This window comes from Labrus bergylta, chromosome 19 (genome assembly GCF_963930695.1).
Source record: "Labrus bergylta chromosome 19, fLabBer1.1, whole genome shotgun sequence".
Taxonomy (NCBI): Eukaryota; Metazoa; Chordata; class Actinopteri; order Labriformes; family Labridae; genus Labrus; species Labrus bergylta.
The window spans coordinates 22,689,784-22,707,176 of NC_089213.1; the positions used below are offsets into that span (position 1 = coordinate 22,689,784).

The following is a 17,393-nucleotide window of genomic DNA, read 5'->3' on the forward strand; positions in this document are numbered from 1 at the left end:
GTGCCTACTTTCTGTCTTACTTTGAGCCATTTGGAAATGATCCGTATTTTACCTCATGCTTTACTAAGTGTGACTTTGTGTTTGCGAGAGTGAATGGATACTTTGCTGTCTCCCTTTTGTTGTGGCCAGTTCGGTATAAAGTTGCTTGGGTAAATGCTGACACACTACTCCTTCAGTGAATCAATAATTCAAAAACTGCTGAATTTTCAAATGCTCATGGGTTCCTGTGTTTCCTGTCGATGTTAGCGCACAAACAGGCCAGTGTTTACAGGTGGGATCAAGTTGGTGAGAATGTCCAAAAGAAGATGGGTGGAATTCAAAATCTGCCAGACAATCAGCTGTTCAGCTCCCGTCAGCCGAAGACCCAGAGCCTCCTCTCCTGCTGCTGCCGGTATGTTTTAAAAAATGTTATGACAAGCAGGTGCAATTTAATATTTTGGTTATTAAAGTGGATCTAGAGAGTTTTCTATGAGAAAGGCACATTTCTGTATACATCTTGGAGACAGGGTAAAATGACTTCAGCATACTTTGATATACAGATTTTTAGTTGTTAAGCTTAAATTGAAGACAAGACATTCTGCTCATTTTTGTTCATTTGGAGGTTTTCACTACCTCAGGTTGAATTTCAAACCTGCTTATACACATACAAAACATGCACTCTAAATATTTTTGACTCCAGATGTAGAATTGATCTGCTTTTAAAAGTTAGTAACTGATAAAAAGATACTTGTACTTCTCAGCACCAATGATATGCCTAACAATATGAATTATTGAAAATGTAATTGAACAGTTAAATGAGGTTTAAAACTTTCTTTAAAGGTGTTGCCTTGCAGGGCGGGTTTGATTGCACTTGATAATAAACTTAATTTATATATCATGTTTTTTTTCCTTATACTTAGAAAAATACAAGGAATCTAATTGTAGTAGAAAATAGAAAAAATATGAATTTCAGCATCTCTGAAGTCCTCATTAAAACACTGAATCACTGCCTACATCTTCGATTTGTTCAGGGATTCTTGTAGACTGAATGAATGAAATTACCTCAAAGTTGACTCCTGAAAATGTTTGCAGAACAGATACAGGGAGTGACAGTGACCTGTTCTATTAAGATATAAAAAGCTATTTGTAGACTTGGAAGTTAAATAATGGCTGTTCTGTCCTTTATGGTCTCCATCTGTCCTAGAAACTGATGCCAGTATCTCATGTTACCTGCTGCCCCATTCAGTCAAAGAAAGCTCAGATATTTCCCTTTCAGAGTAGTTCATACCAGTGTTGTTTGAAACCTGTTTATATTAGTCCAGTCTAGTGTCATGCTGCAAAGATGTGAGGTGATTGCTGCAGAGGTTATTTGGAATGGCACTGCACTGAAATGAAAATATTTGTGTTAAAAAAGAATCCTCTCAACTGGGACAATTCTTGCAACCTCTCCTCCCGTTACCATAGCAACGGAGCCGAGGTTTTAAGCAGGATTCAGGCTGCATACAAAGCAGAGAAATTTATGACATTATGAAAACATCAGACATGTTGATTGGATTATCAATGATTGTTCTGAAAACTGATCTGCAGTAAGAAATTCAAGAAGCTTGCTATGTCTGTATTTCGTCTACCAATCCTGATTTTCTACCACATCTCCATTATTTAGTACACGAAGAGAAAAAAATACAAAAATATCGAAGCCATTTTGTTTATTCAAGAAGTTTTAAATGAGTTAAAAAAATCTTCATCTAACAAAGTGCATTTACTTAAGCACTGTATGCGAATATAATTTTCAATTTCTTACAACTTCTCTGATCTACTCCTGACAGATAAAGTATTAACTACACTAAATTGTGTTTATTTGTCACTAATAGTAACTTTATGAAAAATAAACACAAAAGATATGAAGACATTTTGAAATATGCTACATTACTTAAAAACAGTAGCCTATATTTGTTTATATAAAAAAAATAGGCTACTGCTAGCATGCTGTTGAATCAATGAGCCTATAATAATGAGTTTCATGTAATAAGCCCAACACTCTGACTATGGCCATGCTGCATAATGTTGGATAGTATAAATACATTCGGTTGAAAAAATATGAGGGACAAAAAATGACTAAAGTTTAAATAAATAAATGTTGGGAGAAATGCATACAATAATGTATAAATAAATAAATGCATCAATAAATATATAAATGAATAAATATATATATATAAATAAATGCAACAATTCATGTAAAAATTAATATATAAATAAATATATTCATATATTTATTCATGTATTTCTGTGTCCATGTTGTACAAGGAAAAGTAAATATGTAAATTAAGTGGGCCGCTCTAACATTACTGAAGAAGGATTGGTCAATTTTGAAAAACAGTCAGAAGCAAATTTATATATACTTTTCCTCTTACGACCTGGACACAGAAATAAATAGATGTGTAAATGTAAAAATACAGAAATAAATTAATAACTCAATTAATGTGGAAATGTATGCATTGATACATATATAACTGTAGAAATACGCTAATAAATGAATAAATACATGTAAAAATATATAAATAGCCTTTTTCATTAACAAAGTGTATTTATTATTTTTTCATTGATGTATTGTTTTCAGCATTTATATATTTATTTAATTATCTATTTATTTATACATTATTGTATGCATTTATTTAATTATTTTTTTATTTTTTTATACTTTAGTCATTTTTTGTCCCTCATAAAAAAATAGCCAATGTATGTTTATGTTACCTCCTTTAACACGGACCTAAACGGTAGTAGCAGTGTGGAGAACATTTAGATATTTTATAATTACGACATTCCGCCAGCACGTGAAGGCAACACTCGTGGAATGCCAGTGGGCGTGGCTGTGAAGGCACCTACACGACGTCATCATAGTTGAGTCTCATGTTTACGTGGAAACATGGCGGCGGACTACCAACAAGGAGACAGCACCTAGTAAACGCGACTGACAGCTAACGAGACACCGTTAGTTTTTTATGAGTTATTTCTGTGATATTTCGCATGAAGCAGTTTCCGTCTTGTTGTAGCCACAGGGACAGCGGTGATGGAAGACGAGGAGAGGCAAAAGAAGCTGGAGGCCGGCAAAGCAAAGGTATGATTCTCTGTCATTTGGGTGTTAGCATAACTCATTTACACTGCTGTTATTGCTTTAAAGTAGTTTCTTAATGTTATCGACAACTTATTCACAAACATCTGGGAGGGTCAGCTGTTATTTTGCCCCCCCTCCCCTTCTTATCCCCCTCTCAGCTGTCAGTCCCACCAAACATGCGCCCCCCTTCTGACAGCCGGGTTGTTAGCATAGCCTCTGCTAGCTGCAGACGCCTTTGCCGTGCTGTATGTCTAACATGTTATTCCGTCGTGAGAGTTGTCTTTTCTGTTTTTTTGTGGGAATAAACAAGCATGCTAGTTTAATCACCTATAAGTCAAGCTGTCACACCGTTATTGAAGGTTTATAGTTGCTACATTAAGTGAGGCTGACAGGCTGGTGTAACAGGATTTACAGGACATGTCCCCAACAATAGCAGCAGACACATGCCAAACTTGTGCTATATTGGCTTTATCAATCAGCAGCATTAACATTTCGGTAAGGACAATCTGTCCAGTAACTCCTGTTAAATAATGTGACATCACACTGTAGTTTGTCTTATACACTGTCACTTATAACTATGGCATCATCATTATTATGTTTGAGACATGAGTGTTGTTTTTCGTGATCTTAACAACACAACATTAAATCAGTTGGAGTTTGTCAGGTCATCAGTGCCAACCTCAAACTATGTGCATTACATAAACATATATAAATCAAGCATGTTTGCAACAGAACCAGGAATTCTATTTTAAAATGTTGGCAATCAGTACAATCGAGAATGTGAAGAATACCTAGAAAGCTGTTTATCCACCAATTTTATTTTATTTATTTAACCTTAATTTAACCAGATAAATAACACATTGAGATCAGGATCTCTTTCACAAGGGTGACCTGGCTGAGAGGGCAGCAGCACACGTCATAAAAAGCATTACATGATAAAGAGACAGTTTACAAACAACAAGTTAAGAGAGAACAACGATTTACAATGTGCAAATTGATTTACAGATAAAGTGCAGAATCTTGATCACGGATTACAAATCAGAAACACAGGCACTGTCCAATTGTCTCGCGTATTTTATCTTTTAAGATCGAGCCAAAGGTTTCAAGCGAAATGAGATCCGCCATTTTCAAGTCATTTTGGAGAAAGTTCCATGCGGTGGGAGCAGCAAAACTAAACGCTCTTTTCCCGAGCTCCGTGCGGACACGAGGCACAGACAGTTTAAAGACATCAGAGGAACACAAGGCATAGTGGCTTCTGATTCTTTGAAGGCATGAACATAAGTAAGAAGGCACCAAACCAATAAGTCACCTCATTAACTATATTACTGTTTGTCACTCCCAATTGATTTCTAGTTGCGACTTTCTGCAAACAACAGACAGAGTTGTTGCCGTGGAGTCTCGAAACATTCTCCATCTAAACACTACAGATGGGTCCAGGTTTCATACTGGTGGGAAAGGCCATTAGAAAGACCATCTCTGTGGTTATGGCTCTGGCATTCTGGCTTATAAAAGACCCCTCTGTACTGCAGGAGGATATGACTGCTGTTTTTTTTTTTTTTTAACACAGTACAATGTCGCCATGTCCTCACATGCTGCGCCAAGAACCTGGACGTGTTATTTCACTGAATGAAACATTGATGATAGTTAACAGGACTTTTTTCATTTGTTCTTAAAGCCTCACAGACTCAGACTGGATCTTGTTAGCTTAAATTGATTCAAAGCTGATTTATGTCAGAGCCAATAATCAAGCTATAGGCTTGTTTAGGTCACGACATAACCCACTGCAATTCTAAATTTCATTAAAAGATCTTTCAGTTTTAGATATACAAAGTGATTTTCCAGTTTGAAAATCTGACGGAAAGATCTGTCACTGTTCCCATCAATGTGTTCTTGGCACAGGTACATGCAGGGTTAAAAAAAAAAAAGGATATAATGTCTTTTGTTCAGCCAGTTTGAAATGATGTCATCCTATGAATCTGCACTTTTGAGTCCTTCAAGACAATAAGTGTAGCATCATTGTGTGCTGGTGTTGTTGTGCTTCTGTTCCGATCCATTAGCTGCTGATGTATAACTGCTTTCAATTTTCTCTCTAAAGCAAAGTGGACCCATATTGACAAGTACATTACCAGTGTTATGAAGTTACTTGTGCACACTTTGGCCCAGTTCCTCAATAACTTAGAGGAGAAGGGTTTGTATTGCCTGCTTCATGACTCCAACACTGCAGCGATAGCTTTTTGTCAGAGAAACTGACAGACTCCATTATAGCACCTTTTCTTATCCACAGGTGGGAGTCAGTGATTGTAACAGTGTCTCTCACCTTTGTCAGGTTATCTAATCCCACGCTCAGCAGCTGATTCAATATTGCCTCTGTACAATCATCTTATAGTGCCACTCAACGGACGGATATAATGTAAATACATGTCTGGTAGGTTAGTTACATTTTATCATCCGAAACAGGAAAGAGAGGGGGAAAAGACGACTGACATTTTTGCTTCTTTTCAGTCTTTTTTTCCACTGTAAATTGGGCGACAGCGTTTCCCAAGATTCACTCAACCTTGCAGACATTTCCTTTTGTTCCGATTTAATCTTTCTGTCTGTAGATCAGTGCTGCTCCGTTCGTCCATTATTCCAACATCACACACAATGTTGAACAGTATTGATTTTTTAATGAAATATTAGGGGACGGCGTGGCCCTGTCCATTTTCTGCTCCAGCAGGAGGAGAGTGAACTGCAGTGGTTTTTAATTTCTTCCAAGGGATACACACATCTTCTATGGAGGATGGCAACACTATGTGCTTCTCTTATTCGTTCACGTTCATGTATTAGTGATGTTGTATTGTGTATAAATGTGTATGACTGTATGTGTGAAGAATAGCCAGTGCTTAATGCTGGTGCTAATGGGGATCCTCATTAAGAAAAGAAAAAGGTTTTTCCTTCAGCTCACTGATCTATTTTATGCTGGTAAATTGACCCACTTTTCCCCCTGACTAAGGTTTTGATTGACTGGTAGATGTGTAGTCTTTGTGAAATGTAGAGCTTGCTATCATCTGCAAAACGAGGTACCAGTGGAGTGAACATCTGATGGACAATTTCAAATATATTAAATTCTTTACTTGTCTTCGGTCTTAGCTAGACCGATTAATCGGCCGGCCGATATTAGCATATTTAGTTATTATCATATCACCTAATTTTATTGCAGATATTAGCTGATATTACAAGATTTATTCAACAGTCAAAAAGCATTTCATTTGAGTATCACTGTATTACACTAGCAGTTCTCTTTCTGGCTGTCATCAGTAGAGTTTGCTATATCACAACAAGCATTATCACTACCCAGAGTGCAAAGCAGTGACGCATGTACATGCACATTTACTTTCCTTTTGAGTGACCATCTTGTCTTCATTATGCTGTATTTCTTTTTCCCAAATGTTTGATAACTGAATTTGAGGGATCCACGCAATACATTTTATATCTATATCATTACAGATTTAGCATAGATAAGAAAGATATCGGTCGATATATCTGTATTGGATTATTTCCTCTCCCCAATCTCGATATCGGTATCGGTCTCAAAGATCCATATCGGTCGGGCTCTAGCAGCTTTTGATAGCTAATTGTGATGCTGCTAACAGCTGTTTTTCTCAGTATCTATAAACCAAACGATTTTAACCTGACACAAAGTGCTTTATAGTAAACGTGCTCTCCAAATTGGAGGGACTTATTAACAGCTGAGGTGTTCTATTGTCTAAAAGGTCAGTGTCAGGCAGCACTGAAAGTTTAAGGACAGTGAAAGATACAAGTTGATCTAATTATCTTATAGGCCTTGAATGCTTAATCCTCCAGCAGCCTAATCGTGAACGTGTCCTCCTGTACATCTCTGTGTGACCAAAGACTCGTTCATCCTAATAATTGGTTTAATTCACGGAGACAAATGGTTTACTCTTTTTCAGTCTTTGTCCTCCCTTTGTGTTTAAATATGTCATTGAAAGAATACTCGTTAGTGTTCTGCTTCAGATGGGATTGGCTGGCGATTAATTGAATGTGAAAATCTATCACCTGCCCAGTCTTAAAAAGAGTATATGACCTGGCTTATGGCTGAATCCACCCTCTGTGCAGTTCTTTGAACTTTTGTTTAGAATGAAAGAAAACGTTTCCCATCTACTAAAAATATTCTTTAGTATCTGTTTTTTCTCTTTTTGCAACAGCATAACAGTCAGCGTCTTGCATGCTCTGGGAAAATAGAGCTAAAGATGTATTCTTTCTTAAGCTGCTGTTGCAAACTGCAACGAGTGTAAATGTACCAAAAGGCTGTAAGGTTGTTTAGATTTTACTGTCAACATGGGAGAACAAGTTTTCAGATAGGAACTAGTAATTAAATTCCCAGAATAGGTCATTAATCCAGGCTCTCGTGTCAATAGTGTGTTGGTTTAAGATCAAGATTGAACTCTTAGGATGTGTTTGAAGCATAGTGCATGTGCAGGTTTTTTGGTAATACACCAAATGTTTTCCTCACTGACAATATGCACATTCTGACCATCAGAAACAAACCACTCAGAAGGCTATACTTGCAGATCATGACAGCAGTGAGCGCTGTTAGCAGACTTGATGAGTTTTATGCCTTACAGCTCAGCTTTCATCCCACGTCTGTGAGATTCACTTTACACGTATAATAGTCTCTTGAAGGCTCTTGAATGATCAGCAAATAAATGTTCTTCTCTTTCCTCTGGCCATGATGACGCAGATGGGTCTGCAGGCGTTGCTCTCGTTGCTCTGTTTCAAGGACTGTTCTTTATTGTTGCTTGCACACTGGAATGTGTCCATAAAGCACACAGCTCTGCTGCCATTAGGTAGCCGTGTGGTGTTGACTAACACAGTGTTGCTGGCAGCCTCATTGACACATGACATTGGAGGCTGTGAGCTTCCCTCTCCGATCTCCACTGCAATGCTTCGTTTCAGTCACACTTCAGTATTTTTAGCAGTGTGTCTCACAGGCATCCTTCTGACTACACAAAATCACTGTTTAACTCATTTTATGAGAGAATGATTTTTCAGCTCCAAACAGATTTTTGCATTCAGCGAGCTTTCCCCCGGGCAAAACAGTTCTGATTATGAAAAGAAGATTTTTGACTTTTCCTGCAAACTGGTGTTCAACTGTGATTGGGTAGCATTCTTCCTTGCTAAACATGCATTACCAGAAATTGTCACTTGTTCTTAAAAAAACATTTTGAAAATGTTCTACCTGTATTTTTATTTTATTTCATTTTTCTTTACAATTTTAGGTGCACACTTAGCTTTGACGCCAGTTTGCAGGGCTAACTTCTATTTGAAGCCTGGAGATCATTATGGCAGTAAGCCATTAGGTGGTGGTGTATCTGAAGACATGACTAAATAGATCAAGTATCCTTTGCTCAACTACTATTAAAGCTGTTCACAAAGTTGTGAGTTTAAATCTCATTGTGCTGTAAAAATTAATTTATTAACTGTATGACTGGAATAACCAGAAATCATTGTTGTGTCTTTCTTCCTCATCAAAAATAATGGCTGACATATTGAGATACATTTAAAGAAAAAAAATCTACAATCCCAGGCAACAGTATTTAAAAACTGAAACATACCCTGATGAAAAACAAAATGTTCTCGTCTGTCCACAAGCCCTATCAGTACATCTAAGAAAACTACACAGATACATATCTAAATCATTTGTAGCTTCTCCCCACGAGGATGCAGTTATAGCTCAGCAGGTCTCAAAACATTTTTCTGGATGTTGTAGTTGTTGATGGTGTTAGTCAGCTACTATTAGACATGTTTAAAAAAGAGGCTGTGTTTTAAAGCGCCTGTGTAAATGTTTTCAGACAGCAGATGGTGTTACACCTACGTAGTTTCTGCTTCCCCAGATGGTGATGCTACTCCACCAGGCTCCGGGACTTCATATGCTCTGCCAAATAGGGCAGCCTGCTATGATAAGCAGCTCAACCAAAGGCTGGGGTTCCCAAGATTTTCCAAAAGGCGGGGAGATTTCTGCTAATAGGTGCCCTGCATGGGGCACAGCACCACTGCTGCTGTGCATTTCTGATTCAGTAGGAATGATAGGTTAGCATTGTTGTTGTGCTTTCAGAGCCTCTCTGTTGAAATACTAACAACATTCCCCACCCTGTAAGACAGACTTCCTCTCATATCGACTGTGTGCTCTGGTATTTCATGGATAAGGCTCTCATGGAGACACGGATAGATGGGTATATTTGGATGAGGGGTTGGGGCATGTGAAGAGGTGTATAGGCACAGATCAGTAGCCCTTTGAGCTGTTAAGCTGAATGTTGTAGGTGGGGGACGCGACCAGGAAGCCCACGCACAGCTCTGTTGTGTCAGCCTCCAACCTATTGTACAGCAACACCAAATCAGACCTGTCAAACAGGACTTGCTTTCAAGCTGACTTTGCTGCTGAAAGAGCAGGGTCAGTTTTTTGAAGCAAAGATACCAAATGATTGCTGGATGCAGGATTTTTTTTTTTATAAAGGATGTCTCTTTTTGATATCTGTGATAGTTAACTAGACAGTGTTGTGTACCTTTGGGTATGAGCAAAAAGGATAAAGAAATGGAAAATCTCTGTGCAGAATATTTAAAGTCAGTTTACATTAGCTGAAGGGCCCCTGTAGTGTTTTCTTGTAAACAAACACAAGTTTTTGTTTACATTCATTCACTGTAACTACACATTTGAGGTATTACTTCTTTTTATTATGAATTATCTCACATCAAAAAAATGCTATAGCAGGTGACCTATTACTCCACATGGTATCCAAAGGTCATATGACCATTAAGCATTAAAATATTGTAACTCTCTTAAGGGGGGAAATGGACTGTGCAGATTCGATGGAGTTTGTTAACTTATTCCACCACAACAGAGAATGTAGGACCAGACGCCTTTCATTGTCAGAGCCCAGGGGGCAGGAGGGAGTGTAGACCTGAATGATGGAGTTCAGGTAGGCAGGAGCCGTTTTTGTTGCTGTTTTGTGGCGGGCAACACCATTTTGAATTTGATGCGAGCAGCACTGGGAGCTAATGGAGAGGGATGAATGTGGGAGTAGCATGTGCTATGGGGGTTGATTGAAGACCAGTCCTGCTGCTGAGTTCTGGATTATTATCAGCAGAGGTTTGAGTGTACATGCAGGAGGACCTGCCAGTACGGAGTATTAGTAGTCAATGTGTGACAAAAACCTGTACCAGGAGCTGTGTAGCATGATCTGACACGTAGAATCTGGTCTTCTGGATGTTGTACAGGGCATATCAACAAAACCAAGCAATCAAGGCCACATGACCCTTATAGTGCTGCGGGTTATCAAACATGACATAGGTTTCTTGCAGCCTTTGTGGGTATAGGAGGTCGGTCCAAGCTGGATATTGATCCATAGTTGCACAGAGTTACTGGGAGCTGAGTCTTTGATAGGTTGAGTTGAAGGTAACGGCAAGGCATGACAAAATCCAGGCTAAGACTGATATGACAGAAAGAGCTGTGTAGTCGATGACTGTGAATGTTCTATTTAATATTTGTGTATACATTTTGCATCAATTGGATGAACACCCATTTCTCTTGGGTGAGAAATGCCAGGGGCTTTGGGGATACTCACCAGCTACCGTTTAGGTACCACTGCATTGGAGTTCTAGTCAAAGAAGAAAGAGCCATCTATACATGACAATAAGTCATGGAGATAAAGGCTGAGCATGTCTAGTTTAGGAATCAGATGATTTAATTCTGTTGGCTCCATGAAAATGGATCATTCTTGAATCTTGTTGATGATTAAAAGTAAAAAATGGCAAGACAGATTAAAAGCTTAGGTTGGTGCAGTGTCAGCAGAACTGTGAACACTGAACCGGACTGTTATGGTGAAGAAAGAGTTAACATAAAGCAGGCAGAGCTTTGGAGTTACCAGTTAATCTGCCTTCCATCCCTCAGTCTTGTTCATGAGTTTTGAGTTTTCAATAGAAAGAATGAGGTGGCAGATACAAGCAGCCAAATAAGTTCCCTCGGCATGGCGGCTTGGCTCAGTATTAAAGATGGGATAAGGAGCTCAGACATCTGGAGGGAGTTCTGGGGTAGAGCTGCAGCTTCTTACCGTCAAAAAAATCCTGTTGATTTGGTTTCGGACTCTGATTAGAGAGCCTCCTCCTAGTCCCTGTCCATGTCCAACTGGGAGAGACCTTGGGGAAGACCCAGAGCATGCTTAGAGGATCCCAACTGGGGATCCAATCTGAAGCTAAAACAATCCAATCTGAAGCTTAAACAACCCATAAAACAATATTTTCTTCAGGTAAAAGAAGAGATAAATCCAGATTTGAAAGCTTGAATATTTACAACACAATGGACAGTGTGTTAGCCACCATTTGAATGGCTCGGAGAGGGTCCACAATATCTTTAAGCTTGTCCTTTCTGAGAACCCAATCCGGTGCAAACTTTGGTGCAGGTTTGGATTTGCGGTGCATCGCTGGAACATAAAAGCTCCCGTTGATTGAAGCATTCATCTTTTGTTTTTGGGAAAAGGTGACGTCCGGGCTAAATTTTCATAGCTTGCTGCCACCGTGGCCCGCACCCCAATTTACATGAAGAATATAGATGGATGTATTAAAAGACTAATTTATCGGGGGTTATAGATGATCATAAAACCTTCCAGTTACCTTGTTTCTCCATGTATCATATCAATTTTCCCAAGTACAAGTTCACAGGAACCAACATTGTTTCAATGAGAAAATGTCCTTGTTATGATAAATATGAAAATGTATCCTAACTAAATATATCGCTGCGTAATGATTGGTGTTATTGGTGTCATAATAACACGATTAAAGCGAAACAAAATTCACCTGTTGAGGCATAGTCTTGAAGGTCTCCGATGTGAATGAAGTCAGCACAACACAAAAGCATAAAGGATTAGCTGTTAGTAAGCTTCATCACATGATTTTCAAAAAACGCACAGAACAGAACAGCCTCTCTTGACCAGTATCTATTCCAAACAATCATGTGTTGATGTGCATCTATAGGGTTATGATCTGTGTCATGGGGGTTACATGTGCTTTTCCATGACACAGGGAAGCAGGCATTAGCATGGTATCCTTGGCAACAGTCCATCTACCTCTACAGCAATCCATGCAACAGCTGTGGGGTGACACCTGTAGCCTCTGCCGCCTGTCTGCCCGGGGTCAGCTGACTCTGCTGTCACGTTGCTGTCAGTGGTTGCTCATACATAATGCATTATCAGTTGTACTTACTATCAAGGCAGTGCAGTTGGTGTTATTGCGTAATGTTAAAAAAGGATTACGGTTAGGGAGTAATTGAGAATCAGTACTTGGAAATCTATTTGTACTTCTACTATGTGTGTGACGATGCTGTTGTGAAGATAAGGGAAGACTTGTATGAAGTCTCTAAAGTCCTATTTTAAATAAACAATAGAAAATGGTTCATAAAACAGATGTAAACAGATGATTGGTTGTTGTACCCAGAGTAAGTTTTTCCTATCATAACTTAAAATATTAACAATTTGAAACGTCAAAAAAACAACAAAAGACGACATGAAGCTTTTGTGCTGAATGAAGCAAAGAAACGGAAACAAAGCTGTTATTGGCTATTTGACAGATCATTGACATAGTTTGACAATGTAATCCCTTTAGTCTGGATTAGCACCTTACACAGCAAAGACGCGTTTGCTGGGTCACCGGGAGGGAGGACGCACTCCAAGCAGGGAGAGACCGTTTGGGAACACAGGATGTTTCGTTTGAGTTTTGCCAATTTGTGTCAACTCAACGTAGGTTCATGCCTTTTTTTTTGTGCTAGTTGAGGTCTTGTAGTTGCATGATAGAATATAGCAGGTGGTTCTTGCTCTTAAATCTGAGAATTAGGGTTACACAAACAAAGATCTGAGTGGACGCTACAGCTGGAAACCTTGACCAGAACAACAACGATAAGTCTGCTGAAATGTTTGCTGCTGCTGTTGGTTTTTTTTTTTTAATCAGTGAAACAGAGTGCAGATTTGATCTTTAACACTGCCTTTGTTTTCCTTCTTGTTCTCTCCTCTACAGCTGGCTGAATACCGCCAGAGGAAAGCTCATGCGGACTCCCAAAAGAAACAGAAGAAGAAGAAGAAGAAAAAGAAGCCAGCAGAGGACTCGGAGGGAGATTCACAGGGGAGGGTGGAGGTCGAGCCGGATCAGTCTGAGGCAGGGGAGGAGGTCTCAGGTGGAAGACTAGATGGAGCACAAGAAGGGAATACAGACCCGCCCACTACAGAATTTACTTTCGCCCGGACGCTGCGGAGTGGAGAGACTGTCAAGCATGACCAGACCTACACCATAGAGGTAGGTGCTTTGATTACTCATGACAGTGTATTGTAGCTGTTAGTAACTGTGCTGTTATTCTATACACTAAATATATGTTGTTGTTTTTAGTTCTTATGTATAAGGAAGACTTACACCAAAACCTTGTGTTGCTTTGTATAAATGGTACAAACAAGGCATCTGTTGCACTTAAATCATCTCATCTCCAAATGAGGTTAATCACTAAATATTTAATTTTTTCGACAGATGTAGCACCAGTCTCTCAGGCCAAAACAATGTCCCTCGGCGGTGACGCACCACCTCCCCTCCTCCCCCACCCCCCCTCTTAGTGCTCTGACCAATTGCAGTGGTTCTCTTGCAGTTGTACTCTTGTGACGATACTCATAGTGCCAAATAGCCTGAGCATTCATTTTGAAATATCCAAACCAAGAAATGTTCTCACCAAATCAAAGAAAATGGTAAATAATAGATGCTCAATTTTTGACTGACAAGCACATGACTTTAATTCAAAGGGATGGTTTTAGTTTTAAGGAGGTTTGGTCAGCTGGACTCTTTCATTTTTGGTAGAAAGAAGATGTATCTTTGACTTTGTTTTCCCAGAGTAAAGTTTAAACTTGAAAATGTTGGAACTTTTTCTGACAAGTCATCTGCTGTAGTCGGCATGATTTCATATTTTATTTTAGATATTTTGCTTGTTTATTCTTTATATGAGAAACAATCACAGAAAAAGTGAATAAATGGGTGAGAAGAACTAAGATACTAACCATTTAACAAAACATTCATTTGTGATGATCTGATAAAATCCTGTGCTGTGTTTCAAGACACCAGCAGGGAAGGCTTTGGTTTTATAATCTGGTGCAGTGCTGCCTTTAGGGTCCTTCTTAATTTTCAGAGGAAACACTCTGTCCTTGTGGTGAATTTGAATTTAAAACAATCCATAGTTCTGAAGGTTTTTGGTTTTGCTGCGTGATTGGTTTAACTTCAAATGGTATTCTTTGCATTATTACTCAATGGAACATATATGTCTTTATCAGTGATGTTTTTTAAAAGAAACAACATAGGGGAGAAAAAGAAACAATGTTTGTGCAATATTTTCATTTATTTCTATTTTTGCAAACTCAACCACTGTCCCTGCTAACGTCACTAACTTTCATTAAACAATGGTCAGTCCTATTTTAAAATGAAATATGTTTTTTTAAGATATTTTCATATGTTGTCTACTTTCTGACACATGACCTTAAAAACATGCAATGCACTCCTACATTAAAGGTACATGGAAATGTTGAAGCAAAAACACTGAACTGTCTCAATAATCGTTCTTATGAATAAATATTTAGCCACCTCTTTAGGAAACCATCTCAAACTGTTTAAAGACATGCAGACACCTGAGCACCCTTGCACTCTTTTTTTTTCCTCTTCATTGTTCAAGCCCTCTCCCTCTCTTTTTATTAACACTACGCAGCCACTTTTTCCCCATGAACCCACTGATCATTTGATGAAGCACATGCCCACAAAACTACAGGTTGCCTTGGCAACAGACAATTGCCTCTTTAAACAGGTTAGGGTGCGTAGCTGTGCTTGAACAACTCCTGTAGCCTTGCAGCACTTATTTAGCAGATTTTAGGGTTGATTGGCTGTTTGAATGTTGCACTGCAAGGTGTTTTTTTATTTTTTATTTTTTTATTCCTTCGGTTGCGAGGCACATCCTCTGTAACAGAAGGTAAAGAGACTCGTTGTATTCTCCTGCTGCAAGGATGAGAGCCGCTGTGCATCACGGACAAATGAAAGTCGTGACTGTTTAGAGACATCACAGTTAATGTAAATAATTACTATATAATTAATTATTAAATAAAACCAGCATGTTTAGTCTCACAATCATTTTCTGTCTTATCAAGACTGACTCGTCCTGGGGCTCATTTCTACTCCCGCCGACTCATTGTGACGCCCCTCTCTCCGTTAGCAGGAAGATGTTGCCGTGGAAACACAACAGCGTCAAAGTTTTCCATTCTGAAGTCTTACCCGGGCTTTTGAAAGAGATTATCCTCAAATACAAAAAGTGTTGACTCACAGTTGCATCTTAGACAACAACAGCCGTACAGTCATGCAGACATTCTTCTTTGTTTGAGGAGTTGTTAACACTTTGAAGTGACGTAATGCAAACTATTAAAGCAAGACGTGTCATTTCTCTCCTGCACTGGCCCCTGTGCATTTTTTAACACAAAAATAGATCGGGATAATGGCGGTCATTAGTTATGTGGGAGTGAAAAAAGACGCTTTGTGGCAGAAGTAGGTTAGACCCATTTTTGAATGCTGAGTGGGAACTGAAATAGGACATAAGGCAGGCATTTTTTTTGCCAATAGTAATGATGATAGGACATATGAGCATTAAAGAGTGACTAAAGACCAGAAAGGTTCTGAAGCTGGGATCAACAGTAGCCTATGTACTGTTGGGAGCCTTTTTATAGGTTAATACAAGTTCACACAAAGTGCTGTAAGTGCAGCTACACATAACTGTGTTTTATTGTATTTAACTGTTTATTTGTTGTCAGTGTTGTTGCTGTGTGAACGGCTGTTTGGTGCAGAGGTGATAACTAAATCTCTTTGAGGGATAATGAAGTGTATTGATGTTTTCTTAAATCTCTGCTTGTGTAACATTAAATCACATCTGTCCATTCTTCATTGATGAATTGTTTTGATCTCCACTCTTACAGCCGGAGAGTGAAGTGTCCACAACTGCTGAGGATTGTTCCTCCGAGGTGAGATGACCTAAAATGTTCTCTAATTTTAAATTTTACGCTAACTCCAAAATAATTGGTTTCATAATGCTCAAATTTACCCAAATGCATCTTACAGGTTCTCTAAGTGAGGCTGATGGTGTGTGGTAGAGTAATGTAAGGGGTTTATGGACTCGCCTGGACTGTTCAATGATAAACTGCAAAAAGGGGATTTTGTAGATTTTTTTCTGGATTCAGAAAAGTTTTGTTTGATGCTCATGTGCACAGTCACAGGTGCCCTTTTTTTTTCAAAAGTTGATCATCATTAGTGTTTTTTGTTTGCTCTCAATCTGCGTCCTGCCCCTGCGATAAAGGACTCTCTATAGTCATTATTATTATTAATATGTGAGCCAATCAATCAAATTAAAGGCCATCTTGCTTCTTATAATCCAACATTATTGCACATTGTCAGCTTCTATGTTTCTATTCTAGACCAGTCAGCAATATTACATTTGTAAATGTAAAAGTAAAACTAACTTCAGGAACTTTTGTCGATTATGTATTAAACATGCAAGTAGCCAGACTTTAGTGTGTAAGCTTTTCCGCCATGATTCCCGTATCATACCGCTTCACTGACGGCCTTGTTAATTACCAGGTAAATGGGTGCCATGATGAGATGATGACAGACAGCCTGATGTCTCCTAAGGATTTTATCTGGGTACAGTAATCCGATCAAGCCGGCTCTTTGGGCTCTGCTTTTGGCTCTGCTGGTAAAGCACTACTGGCTGCTGGATGTAACTCTCTACTCGCTAATACTTAAGTCTTGTGCAAGATTTCCTGTAACCCACTAACCAAGCTTGTTTATTTCTGTGCTTACTCTACTATATACCGACTTTCACCATGTAAGGATGTTAATGTTTTCTGTGGCAAAAAAAAACAGAGGTTATAAATGAGCATTTTGAAAGCACAGGTTGCAGAGGAGCTTAGTTTGACCCGAGCTTTTTTGACATTTTTGAGGTGTCAATTATCTCTGAAAGCTGGCAGGGATCTTGAGGAAGAGAGGGGGAGGGACACAAAAGACGTGAGAGGGCAGAGAGGATTGTGGGAGAGTAAGGACAGGGGGTGTAGAGGCTTCTCCCTTTTTAGATTCACTGAGGTGATAGTTTCAAACAGTGGAGGTGCTGATCAGGCAGACAGGGTTGAAGCGACATGAAGACTGCTGCTTGACTTACAGTGACATTATGTCTAAAATAACAAATTCATGCTGTAAT

At 38.9% G+C, this 17,393-nt stretch overlaps 1 protein-coding gene across 7 annotated transcripts in view; it reads left to right on the top strand.

Annotated features, from left to right (window-relative positions):
* The first annotated feature begins 2,906 nt into the window (after positions 1-2,906).
* akap9 (A kinase (PRKA) anchor protein 9) overlaps positions 2,907-17,393 on the top strand; it is a 67,025-nt gene continuing 52,538 nt past the window's right edge. For 5 of the 7 annotated variants that reach the window (XM_065948541.1, XM_020655965.3, XM_065948548.1 and 2 more), the window contains exons 1-4: positions 2,908-3,094; positions 13,154-13,429; positions 16,120-16,164; positions 16,778-16,840. In XM_065948541.1, the coding sequence (XP_065804613.1) occupies positions 3,047-3,094; positions 13,154-13,429; positions 16,120-16,164; positions 16,778-16,840 (432 nt within the window). In that variant the 5' untranslated portion in view covers positions 2,908-3,046. Of the gene's footprint in view, positions 3,095-13,153; positions 13,430-16,119; positions 16,165-16,777; positions 16,841-17,393 lie in introns of all 7 variants that reach the window. The other 2 variants (XM_065948543.1, XM_065948545.1) reach the window with 2 other exon arrangements.